Source organism: Cylas formicarius, unplaced genomic scaffold (genome assembly GCF_029955315.1).
Source record: "Cylas formicarius isolate icCylForm1 unplaced genomic scaffold, icCylForm1.1 PGA_scaffold_5__7_contigs__length_24384050, whole genome shotgun sequence".
Lineage (NCBI taxonomy): Eukaryota > Metazoa > Arthropoda > Insecta > Coleoptera > Brentidae > Cylas > Cylas formicarius.
In genome coordinates, this window is record NW_026844341.1 from 13,263,915 (window position 1) to 13,279,694 (window position 15,780).

Genomic DNA, 15,780 nt, shown 5'->3' on the forward strand with positions numbered 1-15,780 from the left:
CAGAGTATTCGAGTGACTGCGTAGTTAATTGTTCAATCGTAAACAGTGCGTAAGCATAGACGTTGTTTTGAGCGATATGAAGACAGTAACATGTGGCGTGCCACAGGGTACAGTTCTCGGACCGCTACTGTTGACGATATACGTAAATGATATGTTAAAATTAGACACCAATAATACAGTTTTCAGTTTTGCCGTTGACACTGTAATTTTTGGACATTGGCAATTATTAAAGGTACAAAATGAGCAGGACTCTCAAAAAGTGGTATCAGTACAATAAACTTACATTGAATTTACAGAAGACCAAATACCTACCTTTCTCATCCTACAAAAATCAGCTTCCAAACTTCGGAAACCTAACAGTTGAAATGACAGAAATTCCGCAAGTAACATCGTTTAATTATCTTGGTATTAGTATTGACTGTCAGCTCAAGTGGAATCTGCAAATTAAATCTGTAGTAGAATAAATCAGACCATTTCTATCAAAATTTAATTACCTACGAGATTTTTTAAGCCGAACTCAATTGGAAAATGTCATTAGTACAAACTCACCTCTCCTATGGCATCCTGTTTTGGGGCGGGGTGTTCCAAAACTGGTTTTTAAAAATAATTTATAGCACACAAAAAAGTCACCCACCGGACCTACTGTTGGAGGAGAATGAAATGAAAATGAGGAGAATGATATACGTCAGTTATACTGCTTTAGTATATTAAAAGACATCCAAAAAGGAAAAAAAAATGTTCTTAATGCTACTCACACTTATCATACCCGGAACAGACAAAACAAGGACGTCTATCCCACAGTTAGAACAAAAACACGGACAACGATCATATACCTATTTCTCACCTAGGTTAGATAGTTACCAGCATATAAAAGAGAACAAACCATCTTTACAAAATTTAAAAAAGATGTCAAAATATGGATGTTTCAGACGGGCAGACGACTTTTTGATGACCTCATTAATTTAAAATATCAAAGGTATATAAGATTTGAATTATATTTAATCATTTAATTACCTAAAACATAAATTATGTATATTCACGTGTTCACATGTTTTTATCCTCGTTTTATTTTTATTTTTTTGTTTATTTTTGCTTACATGTATGAGTAGATGTTATATATATACATACATATCGGTTTAGAACGTCCTTCGACGTTGTCCGACACCTAAACTTCAACCCCGTCGATCTTCACAATCTTCAGGAGTCAGATTTCTTTCACTCATGCATTTATGCATAGCTTTTTGCCACTCTAGTTTTGGCCTGCCTCGTTTTCTTCTACCTGTTGGTTGCCAGTGGAGTATCCTTTTCGGCCATCGGGTATTTGACATTCTTTCCACGTGTCCGTAGCAAGTAAGTTGTTTTTTCTCTATATCCTGCGTTATTGTGCCTTCTAATCCCATCCGCTGTTTTATGGTATCGTTTCTTATTCTTTCTCTTCGTCACATGCGCATTGATCTTCTAATTGCATCCATCTCGACAGCCTCAACCCTTTTCTTATGTTTCTCGGCAATTCTCCATGTCTCTGATCCATATAGGAGGGTGCTTTTTACCATTGCTTCATAGATATTAAATTTCCGTTTCTTGGATATTTCTTTGCTCCATAGGATACCTTTCAGAGCTCGTCTTACTTTTTTGGCTTTGACTATTCGTTTTTTTATTTCTTTTGTATCTGTTCCAGTGTTGTCGAATGTGATGCCCAGATATTCATATTCCTGACATTGAAGGATTTCTTGGCCATTGCCTAATTCCAAATTTCCGAGTGAGTGAGTTCCCACACATAGATACTTTATTATATTATATATTATAATACTATAAATATAACAAGTAGATTCTTTGCCTCATTGTTATTATTGTAATTATTATTGGTTTGGCTTAATATTGGTGTGTCACGCATAAGCATTTCGCAATGCTTTAGTGAAACAAAACATTTATACCACTTAAATCAATTTTATTTATTATGTTAATATTGTGTTATGTAATTTCGAACAATCAATAAATTGTATTTTTATATTACTTTTAATGATACTTCTAATAAGGGCTTCTATATAAAAAAAATGTAAACAATTTTAATTGCAATCTTCAATATGTTAAAAAATCATGTAAATACCAAAAAGCCCGTCCCTGTCCGGTTTATAGACTAGCGACGTGTCCTTCTTTTTGTCCCTCGTGGCTACGTATCTCGAGTTCTGTTTTTGGCACTGACAAAAATATATAATGGCCGATACACATACCTACGGTTTTTTTTTCTGCGTTACGGTCGGGCATTTTTCCGCCATTATGTGCAATTAGAAAACGTCCGTACGACAATTATATTTGAATATTGGCCTTTCGAAAAAAACAAAAAATTAATGAAAGTCAAATTAGCCATACTTTCGGTTTCTTCGGTCGCACTTAATTGGAGCACAGTCTTAAAGTGCACGCAATTTTTCATTTTTGACATCTTTAACGACAGCCCAAACCCACGGTTACGGTCCTATTGATTTTTTTCTTCGATTGACTACTATGTAAGTACGCGTTTTAACATTTTAGTTTGTTTTCGTTTTCTCTTTCTCTCATTTTGCATAATTTACAAGACTTACCATAGCTAATAAACCTGTGCCTTTTAAGTGGCGCAAATTCTGCAGGATACATACATTCATATAAACAGAGAACACGGTTTGGAATAGATTACAAAAAGTATTTAATTAATATTTGGAATTAATTTTATCTGCAGGGTCCTGAGTTAAAAAACCTTAAGATTCGTGTTATTAAAATTGCCCTTTTAGTCAGATCGTAATAAACTGCAGTAAATAACATTGTAGTTTTTTGTTACAAGGGATTGAAGTTTCAGAGAGATGAGGTTATAGAACAATAGATGGATGAAGCGAACGAACATGAATTGCTGGTAGGTTCACTGTCAGTAATTTGCTTGTTTATTAACAATCATTAAATAGTTCTATTGCAGGTATGGTCTGTTCATAGATATAAGAAAGTGACCAATTGCTTTTGAATGGGATTATCCAAGGGTGGTCATTAACATACAATGCAACAAGATTATTACCTAAAGTTTCGGAATTTAAATTCAGGTAAAATTGTGGTCCGTAATAGAAAATAATTTTATACCTACCTGTGTTTAATATTCTTTGGTTTGGTATACTACTTAGTTTAAGTTTATTAATTCTTATTTCGTATGTAATACAGCGTGTGTTGAATCGTGTGCGAATTATGCAAAATATGTGCGAGTCTAGTGTATCTCAGGAGATGTTCCCGCCCAAATGTAGAAAACACTATTCTATTAAGACTAAGGAAGTTATAATCAATGTTTATTTGACTTTTATTGAACGTGGTGCCAGCAAGCAAGCATCTTTAGAAGAAACGGCCACATTGACGAAAATTCCAACATCAATTGTATGGAAAATTTCCTCGGGTGTAGATAAAAGTGATCAAGATATAATACTGCTTAAAATTTACCAGTTATACGAGGAACAAAGCCTATTTGAGAACGGCATATAGGACACGTACAGGCCCAGAAATAGAAAAACAGATGATATAGCAGTTGTCTGAAGTGGTAAAAAGTTGGAAAAATGGAATCGGCTATTAACTCAGTAATCTGAAATACAGAAAAAAATGGTTTTCAATTTAAAAAAAAATAAGTTTTTCCAATTTGTCGACTGGAAAACCTCAATATAGTACTCGAATATGAGATATAATCAAATTTTGAAGACTTATTTTTGACATTAGGTTTCCCTGGATTTACTAGTTCGGATTCGGAATATGGTAAATAGGTATTGCTTGGGTGCTTTTCTACACGCCTAATCTAGAACCTCTATTGTGAATTTGGATTTATGTCATTCCACACAGTGAACACAGAAGCATCTTATCTATCTTTAACAACTAATCACCCTCTTTTGGCATTTCTTTTGAAACACCCTGTATGTCATTATAAATGTTGAATCGCTTATGGTTACTACAATAGTTTTATTTAGTTTAATTTAGTTTTAAAATAATACGAGTTGTGTTCAAAAAGTAATCATCAAAAGGTGTTTATTTATTAATTAAAATTAATACCGTTACCTTCAAAATAATCTCCCCAGATATAATACACTTGTGCCAATGTTTTTTCCAATCCTCGTGGTACTTCTGGTAAGCACTTTCTTTTATAGCCTTGATTTCTTGCAGCAATTTTTTCTTTATCTTCTCAGTTGTTTCGAACTTCCTTCCAAGGGTTTTTTGAGTTTTGGGAACAGAAAAAATCGCAAAAGGCGATATGCAGCGATTATGGTGGCCGAGACATGATTGTGATTTTGTTTTTGGTTAGTTATTAGCAAACGGCGATCTTGTGATAAGAACTCTTGATGTACTACGCCGCACAATCATCCTGTTGGCTTCTTAAGAGCTGAACTGAAACAGCTTCTGCAGTCCTTCAAAAATACCTTGAATGTATTCCTGTGGTATTTGTTCCCATATTTGAAAAAGCATATTCTGATGATGAAGACGTGGTTCTAAATGTACTTGAATGTTGTTGAATCTACTATCCTATATGGTCTTAGGCATGTCGGTAACTATTCTGGCTATTGTCCCCTGTAAAAGGCCCAAAAGTTTGAGGTTTAACAATCTCTGTTATACGTGCGTTATAAGGTAAGTCTCCCCACCCATAGCAGAGCCTTCACGAAAATTCTGCACAACAAATTTTTCTTTTTGTTCCTTTATTATTTTATGTTTACAAATACTTTTTGCACACCTAATAACAAAAATACAAACCTCGTAGGTACGAAATTCTAAGTGATACGATAATTTATGTGGGGTCTGCAAAAGAAGCAGCTAAGGGCTGTAAAGTGGGCAAACATGGATTGCACAACTCATCAGAGAGTCTCACACTACAATGCTTATCAATGGTTAAATTTTGTATTAACTTTTTCTCTTTTTTGGTTAGTTCGTTAGTTACAAGAAAATTTGCAAAAACTGAGTATAAAAGATATATATTATCATGATTTATTAAAGGAGTTTCGCCATAGTCTTGAAGTATTTTACTCGTGATCGGCAACATGAAATCGTATAGCTCAATACTATACATAGGAAACTCTCACAGGAAGTGTTTTTTGTTATATATCGTGGAAGAATTGAAGCCGCGGATGTGTAGGAAATGCCGATTTAATGGTTCGCATAAAAAAAGTTTTGGCGCTCCTATCGCTAATACAACTTAGAAGCATATTGATGTTACGAGAAAAACGCCAAGTCACGTACCCAATTTCCTATGTCCACAGCTCTAATTCGGGTTCAAGCTTTGGCACCACCATTTAGAACGATACCTTTATCCTTGGCAAAATTTCTAATTTTACTTGTCATTCTGCCCGCTTTATATTATTTTTAATTGTCCAAGTGAAAATAAAAATTTTGATGAAACTGGAAAAAGCACACTGTGGCACGTACACAATCAAAAAACGAGAAGGGGAAACAAAAATAGAAAAAGAAAAATACAATAACACCATAATATACATATAAATTAGGCAGTTAGATGAATGTTAAACAAGACTTCTGTAAAAAATTCAAGTAATTTAAGAGAAAACCAAACGAAAGCTGTTAATCGAAAGTCATACCCAAGTCTCTAATAGAGCTACTTCTGGGTAAAGTAGTGTTATTTAATTTGTAGAAAAATAAGAAAGTTTGAAGATTTCGGATGTATGAACACTTTCAGATGTTGAGGGTAAGATTATTTTGTTTACACCACTAAACATTGGAGAGCTGGTGTTGTAGGAACAAATACATTTTTAAATCATCTGCAAACAGTAGAAAGTCACACTTAATTTTATCAGACAGGTCGTTGGCAAAACATCGAAAACAATAATGGTCGAAGATTAGAACCCTGAGGCACGCCGTATGTTGCGACAAACTGGGCGGACTAATAAAAATTCCCAGTTTTAGTTTTTAAGCGTTAAAAACACATTGTTCCCCAAAAAATGTAAAAGTTCATTTTTCACAAAAACTACTCAAAATCAAGAATTTTTAAAAATAAATTTGGTTAGTATCCTGGTACAACGGAATATCCTGTTTGCATAGAAATACTATAAATGAAATATATACTTAGAATCAAACACTTTGGTATATATTTTTTTTTCCTCGGTCTCATACTTATTGAGACCCCAGGTACATTCAAAATACACATCGATGACGATTTTTGCCACTATTTTTTTAGTGTGTCCCGAGTGTCGAACAAAGTCTCTTTTTAAACAACATATTTTTCGTTTTTCTAGGCGGAATTGATGAATTTGAGTTGTTTTAATTTCGGTTGCAGCGATTTAAGTGATGGAATCTGATTACTCCCAGTCTAATTCCTGAGCACTTTCATTATGGCTTTGTCACATCGTACTTGCCTTTCTAGCGAATCGTTATCAAGAAATGTTGCAAGGTTCACCTAGGTAAGCCAGCGGGCTAGTTGAGCTAGTTCACTCCACTGTCATCTCAGTGGCACCTTTCATTCCCTCTGACGTTTGTAGAGGACCTGCGGACAGATTTAACATTGAAAAATATAAAGTCTCAGTTATTTTCGAGTATATGTTGACTGATGTCTTTTCTAGGATAAAGCGTCTTCCGTTTATGATAGGCCAGGCAAGGCATAATCATTTATCGTATGCTGGACTATACTTCTAATATATCCTTACAATAAGGTAAAACGTAGGGAGTAATCATAACGTTCTATTTATACGCTGCTTCTTCCAAAAAAAAAGGAAATATAAAAACGTAGACAAATGGTTGGCTCCTGAAAGTTGTTTAAAATAATAAATAGTCTTCACTTGTCTTTATTTATCTTCTTTTTTTTTTTAATTTTACTCAAATGAATGGAAAAATTTATTTCCAGGATTGCTCTGGCCTCACCAAAACTTTAATCCGTTTGCGACATGACGTTCAACGCTCCCCCTTACCTGGCACATTCTTTTTTTCGATAAACCGGACCCCTCTTGTTGCCGAAAATCCGTCTCCGAATCGAACTTGCACTACCGCGCTCCTTTGCCCTTCTACGTTCGCGATTGGCCCGTCCTCGAGGGCTCCTTGTCGTCCCTGCTTCCCATTGGTCCTTCGGCACGCGCCAAAACGACCCCTCTCGGCCCTATAAAAGCGTGGGCCGGTATGTGCGCTTCTTCAAACCACGACCCTGCGCGTTCGGTGTATCACAGTGCCCATGGAGAACCCCGAACCCTACGTCGGGTACCTGTACTACCAGCAGCCGGTACCGCTCGAAACGACTTTGCCGCAAGATTGTTGGGCGTCGTCACCGGCGTCGAGTTATGATAGCCTCTCCGAAGAGGGATTCCAACAATCTCCAGGTTCTAGAACCGCGAGCAAAGGCAGAGTGTCGCCCCAGATCCTTCGACGGAGGAGATTGGCCGCGAATGCCCGCGAAAGACGCAGGATGCAGAATCTAAACCAGGCGTTTGACAGGCTGAGGACGTTCCTGCCTCAGCTGGGCCAGGACAGGCAGCTCAGCAAGTATGAGACGTTGCAGATGGCTCAGACGTACATCTCTGCGCTGTACGACCTTTTGGATCAGAGCCCCAGGTGAATTCGGAGACTTTGACGCATTTCGTTAAGCCAAAGATGTTTATGTCAGTGGGAGAGACGGTTGTTCAAGTTTTAAAGTGATTTTATTGCGTATTATAGCAGTAAGTTGTTCATTATTTTACTATTCTTACGCTTGTCGATGATATTTTTGCGCCCTTAAGTTAATTTTACGTTTAAAATTTCAGTATTATTTCTTAGGTTTAACTGACTGTAAATATAGCGTCGATAGTCATGTATATATGCGTTTACAGCACGGTGCCAAATTTTTGTGTCATAGTAATGCCTATTTGTAAAGTACGAAAATAAATGGGAGTAATTTTACAACTCGCTTTTTATTGGGGGTAGTATTTCATATTGAATTTTGGTTTTTCCACTCTGATACTTCCAGATTTAGTTAATGATAATTCTACCATCAATCATCTTCCTCGGAAGGGTACTTCTTTTTAATAACAAAACGAAAAAAAAATCCAAAATAAACGTTAATGATTTTAAAAAGTACGTTTTATTAGAGGTAAGTATATTATAATTAATTTTTGTTTTTCCACGGAGCTGGTGATACTCAACGATTGAATTAATAATAACAGTAACAGTAAATCCTATTTTAAAATATAATTTAATGAAGTCAATTTGGTGGTGATTATATCTTATTCTTCTTGGGGAGGTATTTTTATTCATTTTGTCCAATTTGATTTATAGAAAGAAATAAGGAAAAAAATTAAAACCCCTAAATAAAGGTTAATAACTTTAAATCGTGTATTTTATTAAATGTACTTATAGTACATACTCTATATTTAATTTTAATTTTTCGACGAAGCCGACTTGTGACTCTAATAATCACAGATTTAATTAATAATAACGGTGGTAATAAATAGTAATAATATCTTATTCCCTTTTGATGATAACATGCGATTCCTTTTCTGGAAATGTATCTTTTCGTTTAGTGTGGGGAAATTGATTTAAATAAAACTCGTAAAAAAAATATTTCGGTGCTGTCATTTGATGTTTGTTTTATTGTTTATTGTTTTATTCTTGTTATTATTGCTTTATTAGACATAGCTCGGTTAGTCACAATAGGACAAATGTAATTCGATTATGCGGAAATATGCATGAATAGATCAATTGGTTTCAGAAATGTCACTTAAAAACTGTTTTTAAAATGTTACAGTTTAGAAGGTAATTCATAAATGTTTTTTAAATTTTTTTATTTATTTATTTTCTTTGTATTTGAAAACAGTTTTATGAATAAATTGCAGAATAAAAATTGTTTTTAACAAATTCCTCTACTAAATTTTATTTTTTAAGTTTATATAACAAACTATCTTCTATTTTAAACAAGGAATCATCCCCCTCCCCCCCATAAGTTTTGAAACACCCCTTATAATTTTCCTCTTCGCACATAAAACTTAGATTATTAGTGAGTACGCAGAAAAACTATTTTTTTTAAACTTAGAACAATACCAATTTTTTAAAAAATCAATGGCCCACAATTTTGTTCCTAATAAACACGAGGCGCTGTCCCGCATCTACGCCAATGGTTATTGTAAAAATTTTAGTTCTAAAAATTATAATTATTTTTGCTTATTTGGAATTGTTACTTAATTATTTGAAATGTCTAAAGTCAAGTCGAAGTATATGTTGACCTATATTTTATGCGAACTTTTGCTGATTTTAAGAGTACTATCAACAGTTAACGTGATATACTAAAGCATATACACCCTATACTAGCGCTTTTTGTATTTCTGCGAAAATAAAGTTGAGACTAGTCTGAAATGCAGATTTTTTTTTAAAGATTACCAAATTGTGAAAAAAAAAAATTTGGTGCATAACTTTGTTCCCAAGAAATAGTTAAGTCGATTGTAAAGATTGTATTTCTTAAAATTGTAAGTGTTTTTCTTATCTAAGTATTTGTGGATTTACATTCATGTGATTTTCAAAGTACTATCGACCGTTAAAGTTCTGATATACTAATCCGTATATAAGCGCTTTTTGTATTGTTGCACCATTGAAGCAAATCACTCTTAAAATACTGCCCTAAATAAATGTTATCCTCTATTTATTTTAAGAAATGATACGTGGAAACTGTGATATCTGTTTAAACAAAAAAAATACTAATATGTTTAGTTATTTGTTTAAATACCCTTATTTCGCAGCGAACTTAAAATTAGATTACTTACGAAAGTATGGTCATAATGAGAATTAACGTTCGAAATCTACCCTAAAGCAAACAGTCAAACAAATTGGGTAGGTTTTGCCTTGTGAATGTATGTTGACGTTATTTTTCTGCTTCCTTATATCAATTTCGGCTATTCCAATCTTATTATTATTATTTTCTTGTTCGGCGGAGACTTAAACTATTATTAAACGTTGTTTTAATTTTGATTGATTTTAAATTAAAATATTTTTTCTATTTCTTAATACTTGAAATTGAAAAACCAAGGACTTGGAAAATAACAAAAATCCACGGCGTAATAATTTATTAATTAAATCCTAACTAATAGTACGAACATCTAACTATGCCATAACGACCTCTTAAGACTTAATAAATATTTGATCACGTAACAAAGCGTCCATAATAAATCTTTGGCATTTCACTCTTGTCCTCAAACGTTGTCGTTCAACGGTTCGACGCTCCATCCAGGAGGTCGTAGAGTGCCGTGATGTACGTTTGCGCCATCTGCAAAGTCTCGTACTTGCTGAGCTGCCTGTCCTGGCCCAGCTGAGGTAGGAACGTCCTCAGCCTATCGAACGCCTGGTTCAAGTGTTGCATTCTCCTCCGCTCTCTCGCGTTGGCGGCCAGACGTCTTTGACGAAGCACCTGGGGCGAGACGCGGATCTTGCCGCCGCACGGACTTGTTTGGAAAGCATCTTCGGAGTTGCTCTCGTAACCGGACGGAGGCGACGCGCTCCAGGTATCCTGGTGCGTTCGGAAATACGCGAAGGTCGTTTGGGGGTCGTAAGATTCCATCCCGTCGGCACCGTTAACTCTGCGCGATGGTCGAATTTGGTTTGATGGGCCGCTCTACCTGGGCGGCTTTTTATAAGGTGCCGTCCAAGGGTTGAGGGCATGAAGGGAGGATGAAGAGGGGCCTAATTAAAGGAGTCTTCGGCGTGGCGGATTTTTAAGACGGCCCGAAGGGAATTAGTAGGGTATTTCGTGTGTTTCGGGGCGATATTGTGTATAATAAATTTGGTGTTTTACTTTAAACGTTTTTTCTTTTTTTAGGAACACGCGAAGATCGTTTTCGGTATCTTTAATTTGTTTCACTTTCTGTTAATTTTTTTCCTCCATATAACATTTTATTCTGTATAAGAAGCTATTATAAAGCTGATAAAGAAAAGAGAAATAGAAGGTTTGAGGGAAAAATAGATTTAAAAAGGTATTTTTATTTCGAAACGCCTTTTAATTTTCGGGGTCAAGTGCCAAGCCAAGTGCGCTTGTTTTAAAAATATTTTCAACACCTTGTTACTTACGGTTCAACCGGAAGTTGCTGTCAACTTTCTTATTTCAAGAGTTGCACAAAATTCTTATCCTAAAAAGCACATAAATTTTGTTAAGCGACTAAATAGTTATATATTTGCTTTATTGTTACTTCATTTAAGAGCAAACATGCTTTAGAAACTAATATATTTTATTAAAGTGCCTTATAGTTGTTGATGAGACTGATTAACAAAACGTTTCTAAAGGCTTCGTATGAAAAATATTTAAACATGGTTATAAATCAATATTTACAAAACTATTTGAGGTTGAGTTAAATTTATTTTATAATTGTTTTAAAATTTGCATTAAGGGAGTGTTTCAGTATTTTGAATGACAGAATTCCTAATATTCCACAACAACTTTGTTTTCGACACCATTTTTATATAGGTAAATGATATATTAGAATTGTCTTATAAAAGAAATTTTAAACGCAGTCTAATTTTGTAGGTATGTCATAAGGGATGCAAATGATTTAATTTAAATCGCCATGTTTTCCATTTTTGAAATCGAAATGAACTTCATATTTCTTGTAGTAAATACGAAAAACAATATTAATATCAATAAAGTGCCTTCCAATTTCAGATTCTAATTATTCAAAACGCTTTTAAATATGTGTTTATTTTTATTGAATAAAAAAGCCCTTTTAATTGGAGACTAGTCAGTTTCTAACATATGTCAAAGCTTAGATATATAATAATAATAAGTGAACAATTTGTGCTATGTCCACAATTTCACATTTGTTTTACAATAGTACGAAAAAATATCTTTTATTGATCCACTCGCCAATTTTGATTTGTCTTATGTTATAAATGTGTTTATTAGGCCAAAAATTTTTAATATACTTTTTCTACGACCGTTAGTTTTTGGGTACATTTTCGCATAACAACACAAATACATTCACTGACATGAACCCCAGAATTGACAAACGTCAAAATTCAAAACGTGGGAAATATCTCCGAAAACATACGATTGCTCCCAAACCCGGGCGCTAAAATCCTGGAAATGTCCAAAGTGGCTCGGATCCGTCTGTAAAATACCTAATTACCCACCGATCTAGCGTGCGGGAAGCGTCACTTTACCACATCAGTTTCGTTTCCCATGAATCCGAGCCACTTCAGAGATTTCCGGGATTTTACCGCATGGATTTGGGAGCAATCGGATGTTTCCGGAGATATTTTCCACGCTTTGAATTTTGACGTTTGTCAAATCTGACGGTCATGTCAGTGAATGTATTTATGTTGTTTTGCAAGAATGCACCCAAAAATTAACGGTCGTAGAAAAAGTATAGTATGCAACACGTTCGGTAAACAGCATTTGACTCACGAGTTTATTTGATAAGAGCGGAGTGCAGCGGCGCGAGTTTTTAATAATCGCACTTGCACTTGTTGCATAACATACTATTGAAAAAAAAAACTCTTATTCTTAATAATGCGGATGCAATTAAATTTTTTTATAAGTTCCACTCCCTCTAGCAATTTGGCAAACCCAGAACTTTTTTCATAAAGACAACAACAGTTCAAGTTTAAAACCTAAAAACCTACAGAGTTTGATCAATTGCATTCTATTAGTATTTTGCCTACACTCTCTAAGATTCTACAGGCAACAACGGAGAAGCAAATAAGAAAATTTCTCAATATTTACAGGATTTCACCACCGAAATAATCGGGTTTTAGATCTGATTATAGCTGAGAGAAAGCGCTCTTGATCTTATAATAGATGATATTCTTAAGGATAAATTACTGCCTTGGTTTTATTTGATTTTAGCGAAGTCCTTGACAATAAATTCTGCGTCCCAGTGAACTGTCTTTTAAATTCGTATCATCCCCTTAGACGACACAAAAAGTGATACTTAATGAACCAATCTCTAGACTTTTAGTTGTTAAGAATGGAGTACCCTAGGGTAGTATTTTAGGTCCACCTCTGTTTGTGATTTTTAAGTCCAGGTTAACAACGTTATTACAGTTCTGTGATTTTCTTTTTCAGAGAAGTAGCTTAACAAAGCAAGTAACAATGCTAATTCTAATTTGAGTAGGTTTTACAATTCTGTCACTCGATATGCTCCTAGTTAATCCTAATAAATCCGCAGTGATGATATTGGAAATGACAAACAAATTGATAATATTAAAAGCAACGTAAATTCTCTTTAAAGAACTCTGTTTTGCCTTTTTCTAGCAGTTGAAAGTTTAGAACTTACTCTAGACTCTGGGCTAAAATTTAGAGAGTACGTCACGAGCAAATACTTGTAATAGTGTATTCATGCCTTGTCTAAATAATCTAGAGAAGTATCGTATTCAAAAACTAACCAAAACTGGGGTCTTAGACTGATATATGGATGTACAGCTCATGTTTCACCATATCTAGTTAGGCCAGGTTGGTTTGTTGACATAAACTTGACGCCCTGTTATTCTACTGCAAAATCATTCAATGTGCGACACTACGGTACAACAAAATTAGATATCGCGCGGATGTTCATAATTTGAATCTTTATATACAGCGTCTCCTTACTTGTACCTCAGCATCCAAAAAAAGTCCACATAAAAGAGTCCTTGTCATAAAAAATTGCAAATATGATTAATCAATAGGCTTCCTTAATAGGCTTTTCTTTGTTGCTATGGACCCTAAAAAATAATTTTATAAATTAAAATTTGGATAAGCAAAATGCATGCTGGCAAGATTTCATTTCCGCTTCTACCCAATCAAACCTTTACTTAGATACTTCCTTGCCCCTAATTCGTTCTTACCCTACCCCAAACGTTGTCTGTCTCCATGTGTCTGTTAATTTTATACTATAACAGTATCTGGTTGTGCCAGATTTTTTTAGGCCTTTGCTGCCAAATTTAATTAGGGATAAAATTTAGAAAATTTGTTATTAGTAACAATAAAGCTATATTTATTTATTTATTATATATTCACATCGAAAGATTAGTCACCACAAACCAATTTTTTCCAGTTTTTTTTAATGCAAGATTTGCATTTACATTGCCGTAAATTTGTAGGTGCACAAATGTTGGATCATCTGCACATTTTATAGCAAAGTTGTAAACTCATGTGCCGAGTTTAAATAAATTTAAATAAGCCAATATTCAGTCATTGCATTAAATTGCAAAACGTCAATACGACAAATACCAGAAAAAAATTTTTTACACTTACAATAAACACATTCAAAATAAACTAAGTATGTAGGTATGTATTTTTCTTAAGATCAAACTGATACTCGGTTCTTAAGACTTCCTTGTCGCTTAAAGCGTTCTTTGAATGAATTTGATTTTAAGAATGGTTTAAGCAACAAAGAAGCTTCAAGTGACGACTATAAACTTGACCCTCAAGTTTTTTATAAAAATAATTATTAATTGTAATAAAAATACGGCCTCAAAACATTGCTAAAAAGAAACATTATTTTTTAAGTAGATGTTTAAACAGTCCACCACTAACAGTTGAACAATATCCTTAACGATCTTCTTCTTTTTCTTCTTCTTTCGGTGCCATATCAGGTCCCCCTAACTTTGGCAATCACATTGGCGAGTTGATCACGGTCTTCGGCTAATCTGAATAGTTGTTCGGCACTGCGTATTCCGGTCCAATCGCGGATGTTCTTTAGCCATGACATTTGTTTCCTTCCAACACCTCTGCGACCTTCGATTTTGCCTTTCATTATAAGTTGAAGGATTTTGTAGCGGTCTCCTCTAAGAACATGCCCCAGGTACGATATTTTTCGTATTTTGATTGTGTTAAATAACTCACGGACGGCACTTGCTCTATTTAAAACTGCTTCGTTGGTCTGTAGGGCGATCCATTGTATTCGGAGCATTCTTCTATGCAACCACATCTCGAATGCTTCCAGATGATTAATCGCATTGGCCTTGAGAGTCCAAGTTTCAGCACCGTATAACAACACAACGATCATAAAATTCATTTATAACATTGCTTAGTTGGTATTGTGATATCCCGACATTCCAAGAAAATAGATTGTCAAATTTAACATTTTTATAGATAACATTTTTCAAGTGACCCGACGGAAAGAAATACGGCAATTATGGGCGGAACTCCTGATCTTCGCGAACAACTTGTTGCAGTGCGGGTTCAATTTGAGTTCGTAGTAAGTTCATATAGGTTTCTGCCTTTTGGTTATGGTCTATAAAAAATGGCCCAATAATATGATGTCCGCCAATTCCCACCATAACATTTATTTGTTGATCTTTTCGTGCTAATCATTTTGTTTTCCTCCACATGCAGTAAAATGGTCAAATCTTTATTGTCCGTTTCTTCTGCTTCGTTATCGACATCTTCAGTTGAACATTTGCAGTTATTTATTACGGCGCTTTTGGACTCGAATTGGGTAACAATAAACGTATTGTTGAAATTCGAGGTACAGTTTTAGCAGGAAAATAAACTGAAAACATTTCAGACACTGCTCTAAGACTTTGTCCTGCATAATACCACTTACGCATTACGCATTACGCACCTACAGTTTTTGGATACGGTAACTTTTCTATATAATACGGTAACTTTTCTATATAATAATACTTTTTTCTCATTTGATGGAAAATTCTACCAACAAGTGAAGGGCCTTCCTATGGGGGGTGCGGCCTCCCCTGTGATTGCTGAGATTGTTATGAACAAATTACTTTATTATGTGATAGACAGAGTTAGTTTTGAATTCCCCTTCATATATCAATATGTGGATGATCTATTAACAGCAGTTCCACTTAACCTCATCGAATCCACACTTGAAATTTTCAATTCCTTTCATTCCGATCTCACTTTCA

At 34.7% G+C, this 15,780-nt stretch overlaps 2 protein-coding genes across 2 annotated transcripts; one reads left to right on the plus strand and one right to left on the minus strand.

Moving 5' to 3' along the window:
• The first annotated feature begins 7,156 nt into the window (after positions 1-7,156).
• Positions 7,157-7,537, plus strand: LOC132702387 (protein atonal-like). The gene has a single exon (XM_060670980.1). It carries the CDS (start codon positions 7,157-7,159, stop codon positions 7,535-7,537), a length of 381 nt encoding a protein of 126 aa, XP_060526963.1.
• Positions 7,538-10,150: 2,613 nt separating this feature from the next.
• LOC132702388 (protein atonal-like) lies at positions 10,151-10,501 on the minus strand. The gene has a single exon (XM_060670981.1). The coding sequence runs from the start codon at positions 10,499-10,501 to the stop codon at positions 10,151-10,153; it is 351 nt and encodes a 116-aa protein (XP_060526964.1).
• Positions 10,502-15,780: the final 5,279 nt, after the last annotated feature.